The sequence below is a fragment of the Mustela nigripes genome, chromosome 13 (genome assembly GCF_022355385.1).
Source record: "Mustela nigripes isolate SB6536 chromosome 13, MUSNIG.SB6536, whole genome shotgun sequence".
Lineage (NCBI taxonomy): Eukaryota > Metazoa > Chordata > Mammalia > Carnivora > Mustelidae > Mustela > Mustela nigripes.
Genome location: NC_081569.1, coordinates 131,175,749 through 131,190,394, shown reverse-complemented (window position 1 = coordinate 131,190,394; position 14,646 = coordinate 131,175,749). Strand labels below are relative to the sequence as shown.

Below are 14,646 nucleotides of genomic sequence, written 5' to 3'. Positions count from 1 at the left end.
ACAGGGTCTCAGTATCAGCAGTGAACAGCACGAGATATTTAACAGCAGCTGTGTGGTAAAATTATCAAAGCATTAAGAATCTAAACATCTAATTGTAAAAAACTCACCTGCTTTGGTTGATCTACAAAAGCAGAAAGTCCTGGCTTCACAGATTCAAAGATTTCCCCTTCCAGAATTGGAAGCTGTCCTATTTTGTCCATGGAACAAAACAGAAGTGAGTTGGCTAATTACCAAAAGTTAGGCTGCTTTTGATAGTGGGCTCTGTATCATATGGCCCACTAGATTAACCTGCTATTCCTCCAAGCCATCCCAAGTAATCCCACCTGTGAGGAGTGGCTTGCAGGAGTATTGAGTAGGGGGACAAAAGATGACAGGCGATTCTCAAGAGTCCCTCTGGCATTTCTCAGGATGATCACCTAGCTCCTACTGCTGCCCCTAGGCTCTATGTGTAACTTGAGAACACTGGAAATTCAGAAAAAGTTCATCTTCAAGGTCCCCTGATCTCCTTCTCCACGGATGGCAGTGATCCTCTCTTAAGACCACATCTAATATTCTCCATACTCTGACCCTAGAGCATCAACCACCTTTAGAGAAAAGGACAAATTAAAGCTATATTTCTTGGACATATGGGTTTCAGACTACAGGCAACCCAGATCCAATCTCACACTTAATTAAACCATATATTCAATGACAGCCCAAAATCTTCTCTGAAGAAAGACATTCAGTAGCTGTAAATTACCATAATTCATATCACATTCACTCAGCACATTTGTTTCTGGAAGGAGATGCTGAAGTGTGGATTTTTTTTTTTTTTTTTAAAGATTTTATTTATTTATTTGACACAGAGAGAACACAAGTAGGCAGAGAGGCAGGCAGAGAGAGAGAGAGGAGGAAGCAGGCTCCCTGCTGAGCAGAGAGCCCGATGCGGGACTCGATCCCAGGACCCTGAGATCATGACCTGAGCCGAAGGCAGCGGCTTAACCACTGAGCCACCCAGGCGCCCTGAAGTGTGGATTAATAGGCACTGGTGAGGGTACCAGTTGAACTCACCTGGTATTTTCTGCACAAAGGTGTAAACATGAATTCGCGTTCCAGTGCTCCCTGCATCAAACATAATTCCATACAATGTGCTGGCACTGACATTGATGGGGCACATGGAAGACAGGAAGACACCTTCAAACCAAGTCTGCTGGTCTCTGTGGAAGACAGTGCTGCAAACACAGGATGCCACCAGCATGAGAAAGGCTGCCCCCCCAGGTAGTGGCCATTCTCTTCCCAAGATGTGGTGAGTCTAGGCTTTTGTTGCAGAAGCAGTGCTGGTCATTCACCTGCAGTGGCTTATAGGACAAAGAAACACATGGTTAGGCCAACTGGTCTTTTGTTTATACCTGTAAAGGAAGAAACACCCACTAGAGAAATCCCACCCCTTCCCCCAAGGTGCTCCTTCTCTATTTTTCCTAACCAGCACAACAAGCTAGACCAGGGTAACACAGGCTCCTAACACCTTGTTCTGAAGAGTATCTTGTTGCAAAAAGAAAAATGGGATTTAAAAGATATTTCCCCATTCTCTGCTTTCAATTGTAGGGTGGGATCTCTCATACTCAAGGCTTTCTCTGCCACTCTGCTCTTATTGTTGAGTCTAATTGTCTTCTTTTCCATTTTGGCAATTTTGTCTCTAGATCATACACTTAACTCTCCCTCCCTTTTTCCCTCACCTTTGTTTTTGTTTTTTTAGATTTTTTTTTTTTTTTTAATTTGACAGACATGGGGCTTGAACTCACAACCCACAGATCAACAGTTGCACGTTCCTTCAACTGAGCCAGCCAGGCTTTTGGACACTACGGTTTTAAAAAACACAAGTAGGCAGAGAGGCAGGCAGAGAGAGAGGGAGAAGTAGGTTCCCCGCTGAGCAGAGAGCCCGATATGGGACTCGATCCCAGGACCCTGAGATCAGGACCCCAGCTGAAGGCAGAGGCTTAACCCACTGAGCCACCCAGGTGCACCCCCCCTCCTTTGTTTTTGATTGATATAAGAGGTTTCAATTTCTGAATTAAAGTCATAAAGTTACAAAGAAGTTAGAAAGTCCTAGCATTGGGGTGTCTACAGCCTCTAAAATTCCAGCTACTGGACCACTACCTGTGACCAATAATATTGCCAGTGGCTTGTACATGCAATCGCATTTTAGGGAAATCAGCTTCATTTAAAAACTTAAATAGACCATTGTGGTTTTTTGTTTTTTGTTTTCTTTTAGTTTATTTATTTAAGAAATCTCTACACCCAACATGGGGCTTGAACTCACAACCCACAGATCAACAGTTGCATGTTCCTTCAACTGAGCCAGCCAGGCTTTTGGATACTACGGTTTTAAAAAACATCCTTCACAGGGGCGCCTGGGTGGCTCAGTGGGTTAAAGCCTCTGCCTTCAGCTCAGGTCATGATCCCAGGGTCCTGGGATCGAGCCCCACAGCTCGATCAAGTAGAGCCTCCAGCTCCACAGGGAGCCTGCTTCCTCCTCTCTCTCTGCCTGCCTCTCTGCCTACCTGTGATATCTGTCAAATAAATAAATAAAATCTTTAAAAAAAAAAATCCTTCGTAGGTTTCAGGCCATGTTATCCCAGTAAGAACTTAAGGCAGTTGGGGGTTCCTGGGTGGCTCAGTCAGTTAAACATCTGACTCTTAATTTTGGCTCAGGTCATGATCTCAGGGATATAAGACCTGACCTGGCATCAGGCCCCACATTTGGCATGGAGCCTGCTTAGGATTCTCTCCCTCTCCCTGCACCCCATATCTTTAAAAAAAAAAAAAAAAAGACAAAAAAACAAAGCAACAACAACTACAACAAAAGACCAAAAAAACACTTAAGGCAGATGGGCAAATGAAGCCAGAGAGGTTCAATGACTTGCAAAAAATCCAAAAGCAGGTCAATAGTGAAATCTTGATTAGAAATCAGTCTTCACTCTTGCCAACCTTTCTTCTTCTCTGATTTCAAAAGCCTCCCTTATGGCAAGTTACTACTGCCTTTATTTCTTAATATGTTCTTAGCAAAGACAAAAATCTTAGCATTAGTGCTTGGCTTTAATTTCGATCTGTGTATCATGGCAGGTTGGATACAAATGATGCTGAAAACCTAGAGTAGGGTTACATGAAAAAAAATGTCTCCTGGATGAGCTATATTGTCTTTGCTCTAGGCTTCATTACCTTCTGGTATTCATAAAGAATGCTACACCAATCCTCTAACATTTAAGGCTTCCTTAATTGCCCTTTATGTACTTTGCTCAAAACAGTTTTGAGTGTCCTGTTTGAGCTTTCATCTCTGGACTTCTCCTTATGTAAACAGGTGGTTAAACAAGATCTAATTCCAAAGTTCCCACTATACAGTCCCTTGATTTCCAACAGAATAACTGAGTATATCTGGAATATAGACCAAGGATTCTCAGTCATTCTCAAGTTTGTAACGTCCTTGGGTTCATTTTATCAAAATGTTTCTCTTCCCAAAGGTGAGATATTATATAAAATAATGTAAATGAAAGTTAATTGCATTTGGGGTTTAAACTATTTAAAATAACTACAGTAGTTCTGAGGGAGTAAAAGGCAGAGTTAGAATAATCAGTTGGAACACAATTCAAGGCTGGACTTCTACTTGATAGTTAAGAATAAAGGTTTTGGCTAGGAAAAAACCAAAAACCAAAAACCTTTTATAGAGTCTTAAAGGAAACTTTACCCCAGCAAAACAACACTGAAGTAGGGGAGCTGCCTGGGCAGATTCATACTCACATTTTAAATCACTCCCTTTGGCTGATTCTTCTTTCACAGCAAACAGGCCAGTCATGTAGATCAATCTAAATAACTGAAAACAAAAACTACCCTTTCAGATTCTCTGAGTATTAATGGACACTTGCTTTGTCCAGAGGTCAAGACATACCCAGTCTCTGGTCCCTTTTTCCCTCGGGAAGAACAGTTAAGGCGTTCCAGTCACCAGCCTTCCTCTACCTGTGTCTAGTTCCACACAAGCTTCTCAGGGCTCACTCATATTTTCTCTATTATTGTGGTTTCTGAAAAACCTCTCCAGCTTCGATTTCCATGAAGCAAACATTTGTTTTTCTTCCAAAAGAGATTTCAAGGGGGGAAAAAATGCATGCTAGGTATCTGTTTTCATGGAGTGAAAAAGTGCAGAGTCATACCAGGTGTTCAAGAGTAAATAAACAGTAGATTTTAGAGAAAGTAAAGGGTGAAAATATCCAGTACCTTCTGCTTTCAATCCCTGTTTTCTAACACCATTTCTAATGTCATTTTTCTTTAAGAGTCACTAAGAATGGTATTAGAAAGGCTTACAATTGAATGGCATCCTTTTTCATGTGACCCCAGCCCTCAAAGTTTGCTCATTTTGTCGTCTTTGCTCTAAATGTCACCTTCTAGAGAATTTCTCTGTCTACTTTATTTAAAATTGCAACCCACCGGGCCACATTCACTTCTACCTTCTTTCCCTGTTTATTTTTTTCCATAGCACTTTCCATCTTCTGTATAATTTATACTTTAGTGTTTTTGTTTTTTTTCAGATTCCCTGCTCCCTGCCATCCTCAAGTGAGCTATCTATGGGTGGGAATTTTTGTCTGTTGTATACACTGATGTGTTCCTGGCACTGGAATGGTGCTAGCACACAGTAGGTATTGAATAAATACTCTGAAAAGATAAACAGTGACCCAATAACTCAGGCACTGAATCCTATCCATTTAACAAGTATATAATAGCTGGCTTCTTTCCAACAGATTAATTACCTACCCTTTGGAAGATCACGATTTCAAACCTCCACGAGGCAGGATTGTTCTCCCAAATGTGTCAACTATATATTTTCTATGCTACTCAAAATAAAGCAGCTAGTCAAGTTTACTTCCTACAGACTGGGGAGCACACATATTCGTGTACTGAAATTCACTCCTCTCAAAACTGGTCTTCTCCACATCTCTTGCTCACTTTCGTCTCTTCACCCGAACAAAGTCCCCTCATCAATTCTTTTGAGACCTTGGTGCCAGCTAGTGTTTGTCACTGTTCTCATTTCCTCCAAGGTCTTTTCAATATATCTTTGTCTCTAGAGTAAACACTAATACTCCCTAGGCACCCTCCCTAGAGTTTCACACTCTGGAGTCCCTTCTTCGTGTCACCCACAGACAGACAATCCCACAGAACCTGGGTCCCTTTTGGGTGCTCACCTGCTCATGTCTGCCTGTTCCCCATGAATCCTTGCTTTCGCTGTTGGTTGCCTTTTGCTCTCTGCCCCTATTTCAGCCCTTCTGAATCAATCAAGCGAGCTTCATGAACCACATTCACCTTTGTGCTAGTTTGCAAATAACTACGTGGCGTTTTGTTAACTCATTCCCTTCTTGATCCTTCGCTCCTCCCTTAGTCACTTTTTTTTCTGGGTACTCATGATTGTCTGGTTCATCTACTTTTGTGAGAGTTAACTGCCAACTAGTGGCATTATTGCTTGTAGGGCCAAAGTTGCTCAGGAACTGAATTCTGTGTTTTTACACAGGACATTGATTATCTACTAATGTTTTTATATTATTAAATAACATTATATTTATAGTTACAAAATATGTAACTACATAATAATGTTATCAATTCCCTACTATTTCATGTTTTTACAACCTTAGCCTAAGAGTAGGAAAGTTAATTGCATTCCTTGATAGCTTCTATCCTTGTGATTTAGAAAGCTGGGTATTAAACTGTCTAATTAACAAGCATTTACTGAATGTCTAATGTACACCAGATGCTGTGCTAGCTTAGATACAAAAGAGGAATCAGATACAGGCCCAGCTCTTGGGGCTTCAGCTTACTAGAAGAAAAAGAGCAACAGCTATAATGTTCATACTGTGGGAAGTTCTCTTATGGGAATATGCGGAATATTACAGGATTGGACTTAAGAGGAAAGTAACTTGTCTCAGAAGGGGAAGGGTGGAGGTAGGAGGGAGAGGCGGCTCCTTAAGGGATAAGAGGCCTGAGCTGAGTCCTAAATCCGAGGTAGGAATTAACCTGGTGAAGTGACATAAGGAGAACCCTGAGAAACTTTTAAGTATTAAACAGATGGAGTACAGAGGACCAGAACAGAGCACAAGTGTGAGAAAGGACCTGAGGGCACTGAATCAGATTTCAAAAAAGAGTGGACTTAATTTCATTTAACAGTTCCATGGTAACACCTGCCTGTTAATTAAATCTTTCTATTCCCTCCCAAAACAAATATTAGTATTGACTGAACTGAATAAGATGACACAGTATTTCTCAACAGTTTAAAATAATAGAATGGGACAGATGACTTGAAAGTTCCACCAGAAAGTCTTAGGGAAGCTCCCACTGCCAATTCTCCTGAGCTCCACAGAGAAGTTGGTTTTTAACATAGTTAAAAATTAGACATAATTCAAGTTTAAAATGTAACCAGAATGAAAATTTTAAACAATAAGCTGAACTACAAAAATGGATTAGCTAAACCACCCAGAGCATAAGTTAGTCAAGCAGAGCAAAACCAAGACTGGTCTAATTAGTTAAGTCTGAAACAGATTCAGCACAGTGAGCAATGCCTCATTTGGGAATATAAGTTAGGACCTACATACCCAATACCAGGGACCAGGAGCCCTAGAGCACTCTGCTATCTGAATGGTGACTAAGGTGAGGGTACATGATTGCTATCTTTTGTATATTGTATATCAATCAAACTCCAGTACTAAGCCTGGAACGTGTTAGACATCAGTAAATTTCTCATGAATAGACGTGGTACAATTGAGTTAATAATATCTGGAGACAAAAGCATCAGGGAAGGGGGTGCCACCTTCCCCAGTGTCTTACTCTGGCTATGTATCACATACCCAGCTCCCCATTTGAATCTTATTTATTCACATATTCATTCATTTAGTCATTCCAAAATTACCAGTTGCCCAGTGTTACTTACAAGTATGGCACGCAAAGATGAATCATCTTAGACCTGCCCTTTAAGAGAATACAGTAAACAGGAAAAAAAAAAAAACAACAACCATGTGTCCATTAACTACCTCTGTAAAGTTAAAATGTGACAAGTAGCTCAGTTACCACGCTCTGAGACTTCAAAGCAGGGAGAGATTATGTCTATCTGGAATAACTGAGAAGGCTTTGCGAAAGAAATGGCATTTGAAGAGGGTCCTGAGAAGGGGCATTGAGACAGGAGAGGAGTGGTTTTCATGAAACAATGATTTAAGACATGAAGGTAGAAAAGGGATGGAGGCCTCTGGGGAATAGCGAACATACCAGTCTGACTATCTGTGACAGGAAATAAAGTTGGAAAGGCAAAGTCAGGTCAGACAGTACAGCACACCAAATACTTGAGTTTAGACGAAACTCTGTAGGGAATGGGAAGCCACTGAAGACTGTGAGTAAGGGAGTGTCACAAACAAGAATCTGGCTGTTAGATGTAAGAAAGACTGAAGCGGGGAGACTTAGTAGGCTCCATTCCAGTCTAATTCTACAAATGTTCCCTACTGCCCACTAAGTGCGAGGTGCTGGAGAATTAAATGTGAATAAATGGACGTTTTGATTCAAGATGCTCAGTCTGGCAGAGATGGCATAGACACAAATAACTACACCTTCTTAAGTTAATCATAAAAACACTAAAGGAACCCCAAGTCTTAAAGGACTAACTCTACCTACAGGACTAGGAAAGGCGTCATGAGATGACATTTGAACTGATAATGCACAATGACCAGAACTACGTAAATAATACAGACATGTGGATAAAGACCAGAGGGACTACAAAAAGTTGAAAAGAGGTAAGTATACTATGGATGGTTTGATTTCATTTTTTGATTTCCTCAAAAATTTCTGTCATACAGATTTCAGAAACAAAACAAAAACAAAAAGTAGACTGTAGTGGAAAAGTATAGAAGAGAGGGTTAGCATTTAATGCAGAGGAAAGACTGTGGTCAAAGGAACACAGACTGAGCTAATAGTAATAGCGGCTGTGACATTAATGCTTGCCAGGCACTGTTAAGTATTATATATATGTTATCTCATTTAATCTTACAAAACCACTCTGTGAGGTAGGTTCTGTTTATTAACATCCCCATTCTAAAATGAGAAAACTGGGACGCCTGGGTGGCTCAGTTGGTTGGACGACTGCCTTCGGCTCAGGTCATGATCCTGGATTCCTGGGATCGAGTCCCGCATCAGGCTCCCAGCTCCATGGGGAGTCTGCTTCTCTCTCTGACCTTCTCCTCGCTCATGCTCTCTCTCACTGTCTCTCTCTCAAATAAATAAATAAAATATTTAAAAAAAAATAAAATAAAATGAGAAAACTGAGGCATAAGAAGCTAGGTAAGACCACATAGTAGCAAGCAAAATTAGTCAGAAATCAAACCCAAACAGTGTAATTCCAGAGTCCACAGTTTTAACCAGTAGATCAGCCAGGGAAGGGTTATCTAGAACAACTCCAGAGAAAAATGGATATGGGGATGGGAGGAGAAGGTAGAGCAGAGAAGAATCATCAGAGATGAAGCTGAGAAGTGAGACCGGCATTGAAATGCAGAAGTCTTACAGCAGTTTGATCTCCTGCCTATACATGACCAAAACCTTTTGCTCTCTGTTCTGCTGATTCTACCTTCATTACATTCCCAGAATCTGACCATTTCTGATCACTCATTGCTACCACCTTGGCCCAAGCCACCATCATCTCTCATGTGATTTACTCTAATACTGTCTTAGCACTTCTCTGCTTTTACTCTCAGTCCCCTGAAGTCTATTTTTAATAAGCAACCAAAGCCATCCTTTTAAAATATGTTACAGCAGGTCTCTCCTCACAAAATCCAACAACGTCTTCCCATTTCCCCCAAAGGAGCAATATTCTAACAACAGCTTTCATGGATCCATTTACTCTGCCTCCCCTGCCCCCTGATCACCTTATTCACTCCCCCAATATTGACATCTGCATGCAAGTCAAACTTGCCCCTGCCTAGGGTCTTGCCCTAGCTGTCCCTGCTGTCTGAAACCTACATCCACTTGATGAATTCCTGCAACTCCTCCAAATCATTGTTCAAAGGCTACTTTCTTATTGAGACCTAGCTTTAATACTAACCTCCCTCCCTCATGTGTCCCTTACCGCTGCCCGCTCTCTCAATATCCCTTACTCCGATCTTTTTCTGCTTTCTATCGCACCTCATCACACTCTAACATGTTAGTTTATGTGTTGTCTATTATCTGTGTTCCTCTGATAGAATATAAGCTCCTAGAGAGTAGGAATCTTTGTTTACTGATGTAGCCCAAGCAACTCACTTACTCAAAGGAAACTGACAATAGGAATAAATTGCAAAGTGATATAAGAAGGAAAAGGAAAAAATGGGGCACCTGGTTGAGCATCTGTCTTTGGCTCAAGTCATGATCTCGGGGTCCTGGAATCAAGCCCTGCCTCGAGATCCCTGCTCAGCAGGAAGTCTGCTTCTCCCTCTTCCTCTGTTCCTCCCTCATCCTTGTACTCTCTCTCTCAAATAAATAAAATTTTTAGAAAAGGGGAAAAGAATATATACTTATATAAATAAATTTCAAGAGAATTAATAAATGCCTAATCTAGTAATACTGTTTTAGGAGAAACAATAATTTTATATTTCTGAATCTATTGGTTTTATAGCTATATTGAATTTCTTTAATCAAATACACTGTTAAAATTGTAATAAACTGAAGTAACTTACCCCCCCCCAAATCTAAAGGGCACTAAATATCATTTACATTGTCTAAGTTCTCTGCTATTTATCAAACCAGTAAGTATTTGGGATGCTGCACATTGTTTACCTACTGTAGCACAACAAATAATCTCAATACTTAGTTGCTTAAAACAATAATATACATTAATTATCTCACAGTTTCTGTAGTTCAGGAATTTGGGAGTGACTTAATTGGGTAGTTCTGTCTCAGGGTTTCTCAGGATACTAGAGTCAAGATGCAGGCTGGGGCTACACTCAACTGAAGGCTTGACTGACGCTGAAAGCCCACCTCCAAAATGGTTCACTCAGTGGCAGAGAGCTGATGCTGCTTGTTGGAAGGAATCCTCAGCTGCTTCCATGTGGACTCTCCAAAGAACCTTGAATATCTTTACAACAGGGTGGCCGGCTCCTCCAGAGTCGGAAATCCAAGAGAGAGCAAGGCAGAAGCAGCAATGTTTTTTTATGATTTAGCCCTTATAAGTCATACATTATTACTTCCCCCATATTCCATTGGTCCTACAGACCAACCCTGACGAAATGTGTGAGAGGACAGGCATGAATACTAGGAGGCAAGGATCAGTGGGAGCCATCTGAGAGGCTATTGCAAGTTATAACCAGTATTTGCATAATATTTTGTGTTCATCCCTTTTTTTTTTCAGTTTATAAGTATTTCTATTAACGGAGCTTATACTCTTCTTGTTTTAGGAACTACATGTTATTCCAATGATATTAACTCTAAAAAATTAAAAACAGAATAGACTCAATTTCTCTGAAAATATCATATCCTACCACTTGATGCTTTTCATTTTTTTGCAAAGATTTTATTTGAGAAAGAGAGTGAGTGAACACAAGCGTGGGAGGCGGGCAGAGGAACAGAATCTTTTTTTTTTTTTAATTTTTTTTAAAAGATTTTATTTATTTATTTGACAGAGAGAGACCACAAGTAGGCAGAGAGGCAGGCAGAGAGAGAGAGAGGAGGAAGCAGGCTCCCTGCTGAGCAGAGAGCCCGATGCGGGACTCGATCCCAGGACCCTGAGATCATGACCTGAGCCGAAGGCAGCGGCACAACCCACTGAGCCACCCAGGCGCCCGAGGAACAGAATCTTAAGCAGACTCCATCCACTCTGAGCCTGATGTGGGGCTCGATCTCATGACCTGGAGATCACAGCCTGAGCCAAAACCAAGAGTCAGATGTTTAACCAACTGAGCCACCAATATTTTACTTAAGGAAAAGCATTCAAGTCAGAAAAACTACAACTCATAAAATATCCTGCTTGTTCCTAAGGATGAAAGGAATCTAAATACTTCAAAAAAGTCAGATATATTTAGGAAAGAGAAGGGAGAAAATAAACGACCCACTATATATATATATATTTTTAAATTTTATTTATTTATTTATTTGACAGAGAGAGAGAGATCACAAGTAGGCAGAGAGGCCAGCAGAGAGAGAGGAGGAAGCAGGTTCCCTGCTGAGCAGGGAGCCCGATACGGGCCTTGATCCCAGGACCCTGAGATCATGACCTGAGCCGAAGGCAGAGGCTTTAACTCACTGAGCCACCCAGGCGCCCAGGACCCACTATATTTGTTAAGATTTTAACCATCCATTAATAACTGAATAATAAACCTAACAGTAAAATGAAATGCTCAATCAAGGAAAGTATAGAGTGAAAATAATTATATTAACAGAATAACAACTTTATTCATGCTATATATAGAAAGAACATTTCCAATCAGACAATGGTAGCATTAATACTTAGGTACTGAAGAGGTATCTGGTAGAAAGGGATAAGACTGACAACTGGCACAGATACGAAAACCACTGAAAACCTTTATAACAAGCATTTCCTGAGCATCAACAAAATGAAAAGGGCTTATTAAGTAATCAGCTTGTTTTAGAATGCTGCCAAAGAGCTGTAATAAGACTTGTAAGCATGGAAACTACAGGGGAAGAGATGGAACAGGGAGAACTTTCCAACAGCAGGAGTTGTGCTGGTGGTGAGGAGAGGATTCTCACCCCAAGGGCCCAGCTCAAGTCTGATGACATTGTCCCAGGCAGATTCACAGATCAGAAGGCTGGATGAATGAGATCTTTTTTAAGGTCTCTCCAACCCGAAGACCAAATACTCCCAATAAAGGAATCAGAGTTGGTACAAATATAAAATCCTTTCCTATAAACAGATCACTTCTTTCTGTACTTCATTCCATTTAAATCAAAACATTAGACAAGTGTTGAAAAGGCAGATTCTATACAATGAAACTATTTGGGTGTTATACCAAAATGAGATCAGGCAGTGCCTGACTTCATTCTTCATTGTTCCGGCCTTGACTTAGCTACAATAATCACTGCCTGGGGAAAGAAAGCTGTTGCTCTTGCTGTGTCTCTCTCTTCACAAGTCACCAGGCCTTTTCTTACCCATTCATTGGGTAAGAAATTCATTTTCATACCCTTTACACAGGAAGAAACTACCAGTCAGGAGAGGGTTAACATAGCCCCAGTGAGCAAATATAATAAAAACCTAAAGTGACAAACTATTTCTACCATCAAACCCATATCTATTGTGGGAGTCATTCATGTGCAGTAGAGTAATTACAAGGATCCACGCCCTTTGTCACTGTTTACACTGGAATTTGTGGGAAGAGAAGTGAAAACTCATTTTCCCTTTCTTGTTACCAACTGAAAAACATCTACTGCTTCAAATATGTTAAATCAAAATGACAAAAGAGAAAGACTGAAATATTATGATGATACCTGATATTTAAAGCCAGGAATAGAACTACCACATAAGTACATTTCTTCAAATGTGTCTAAAATGCTTCCCCTTAAAATAACACTTTTATTTTAACAATGTTGGCTACAAATACTTCTAAAGTGACTTGTGATTCAGGGTCATGATTATGATCATCAGTTATATTTTTCTACAAACCTGGGATGCCTTTAGGGGCCACAGTTCTATAGGACTACTTGCCTGTCTGCCACCAAATGGTCCCAGATTGCCACGCTTCCTGAGCTAGTTTTCCCTGATATCATGCTATGTTATCACTGATGAGCGTTGTCATACACGTGATTTCTTCAACAAGCTGCCATCACGTAATTTTTTTAAATCTTTAAAATCTATGGGATGTAAATCAGAGAGCCGTAATTATTAGACTTTTATGTCAACTTATGCAAATGAGAGCCTGTCCAAAAGAATAAGCGCCCTTTGTCAGGCCTTTTCTTACCCATTCATTGGGTAAGAAATTCATTTTCATACCCTTTACACAGGAAGAAACTACCAGTCAGGAGAGGGTTAACATAGCCCCAGTGAGCAAATAAGCGCCCTTTTTTTTTTTTGCTGTGAAGAACTCATATAACAAGTTGCATGTTCCACAGTGTGATCAAGAGGGGCCATTTACTATTACATGTATGAGTACATGGTTAAAAGGCACCAAGCCAATCCTAGTCCTAGGTACATACCCAGAAAAACCTTGTGACAGGTCTTTTAGTGGCTCAGAGATCCCTTTCCATCGACTATGAGCTCTCAGGAATAAGAGAGCAGAATGTGAAGAAATGTGACCTCTAGAAAAGTGGGGTATTAGTTTATATTGGCTACTTACCAATTATTTTCGTTTTCTTCTGTGCATTCCCCTTTGTTTCCTTCAACTAATGTGCCATTTTTTCAACCTACAGAAGATGGACATGGATAATTGTAAGAGCAAAGTTCTCTCTTGTCAGTATGCTTATTTTTGAGGTAGTATTCTCTTTCCACATTCATTTCTAATCTGTTCAGGCTCTGGAAACCAGATCACCACACTCATCTCCTGACTGACAGTCTAGTACTCTTGGCCTCTTTCCCATCCAAGTACTAACCAGGCCCGACCCTGCTTAGCTTCCGAGATCAGACGAGATTGGGCATGTTCAGGATGGTATGGCCATAGACTCTTGGCCTCTTTCATACTTTCTTCTCATTCAAACTACGACCACAGCCACTCTTATAAAATGACTTGTTTATAAAATCAGTAACAGCAAAAGGCGGCAAGTCACACGTCCTCTAAAAGCTAGTGTATATTTTTGTATAAATGTGTGTGTGTCAATGTATGGGGTGTACTGACTAAGGAGCTAATCCATAAGTGAAGCGGATAAAATCTAGTTTATGCACTTAATGGGGTCTTTTTTTTTTTTTTTGCTGTGAAGAACTCATATAACAAGTTGCATGTTCCACAGTGTGATCAAGAGGGGCCATTTACTATTACATGTATGAGTACATGGTTAAAAGGCACCAAGCCAATCCTAGTCCTAGGTACATACCCAGAAAAACTGAAGATAAGGACTCAAATATTTCTGCACCGATGTCCTTTACAGCATTATTCACAACAACCAGAGGTGGAAACAACTTAAGGGTCCATCAATAGACATGTAAACAAAATATGATACATATATTCAATAAATATTATTTAGCTATAAAAAAAGAATGAAGTTCTGCTGTGCCTGGCTGACTCAGCCAGAAGAGCATATGACTCTTGATCTCAGGGTCATGAGTTCGAGCCCCACATTGGGTGTGGAGATTATTTACGTCAAACAAACTTAAAAAAAAAAGGAATGAAGTTCTAACACATGGTACAATATTGATGAAACTTGAAAACATTATGCTAAGTGAAAGAAGCCAGATACAAAAAGATATATATGATTTCATTTATATGAAATATCTAGAACAGGTAAATTCATAGAGACAGAAAGTAGATTAGAGGTTACCAGGGATTGGGGGTGGGGAGAATGGGAGTCATTGCTTAACAGACTGAATTTCTGTTAGGGGTGATGACAGAGTTTTGGAAATAGTAGTGATGGTTATAAAACACTACTAATATAATTAATACTACTGAACTGCACACTTAAAATGGTTAAAACAGCAGTTTTTATGTTATATATTTTACCTTAGTAAAAACATTTTTTTAAAAA

The 14,646-nt window shown here is 40.2% G+C and overlaps 1 protein-coding gene across 1 annotated transcript in view; it reads right to left on the bottom strand.

Moving 5' to 3' along the window:
• The window catches only part of ENTPD5 (ectonucleoside triphosphate diphosphohydrolase 5 (inactive)), a 47,201-nt gene that overhangs the window by 16,927 nt on the left and 15,628 nt on the right, over positions 1 to 14,646 (bottom strand). Inside the window, 5 exon segments of the mRNA XM_059373774.1 lie at positions 108 to 187; positions 1,051 to 1,252; positions 1,254 to 1,328; positions 3,775 to 3,847; positions 13,308 to 13,374. Coding sequence (XP_059229757.1) covers positions 108 to 187; positions 1,051 to 1,252; positions 1,254 to 1,268 — 297 coding nt within the window. The 5' untranslated portion in view covers positions 1,269 to 1,328; positions 3,775 to 3,847; positions 13,308 to 13,374.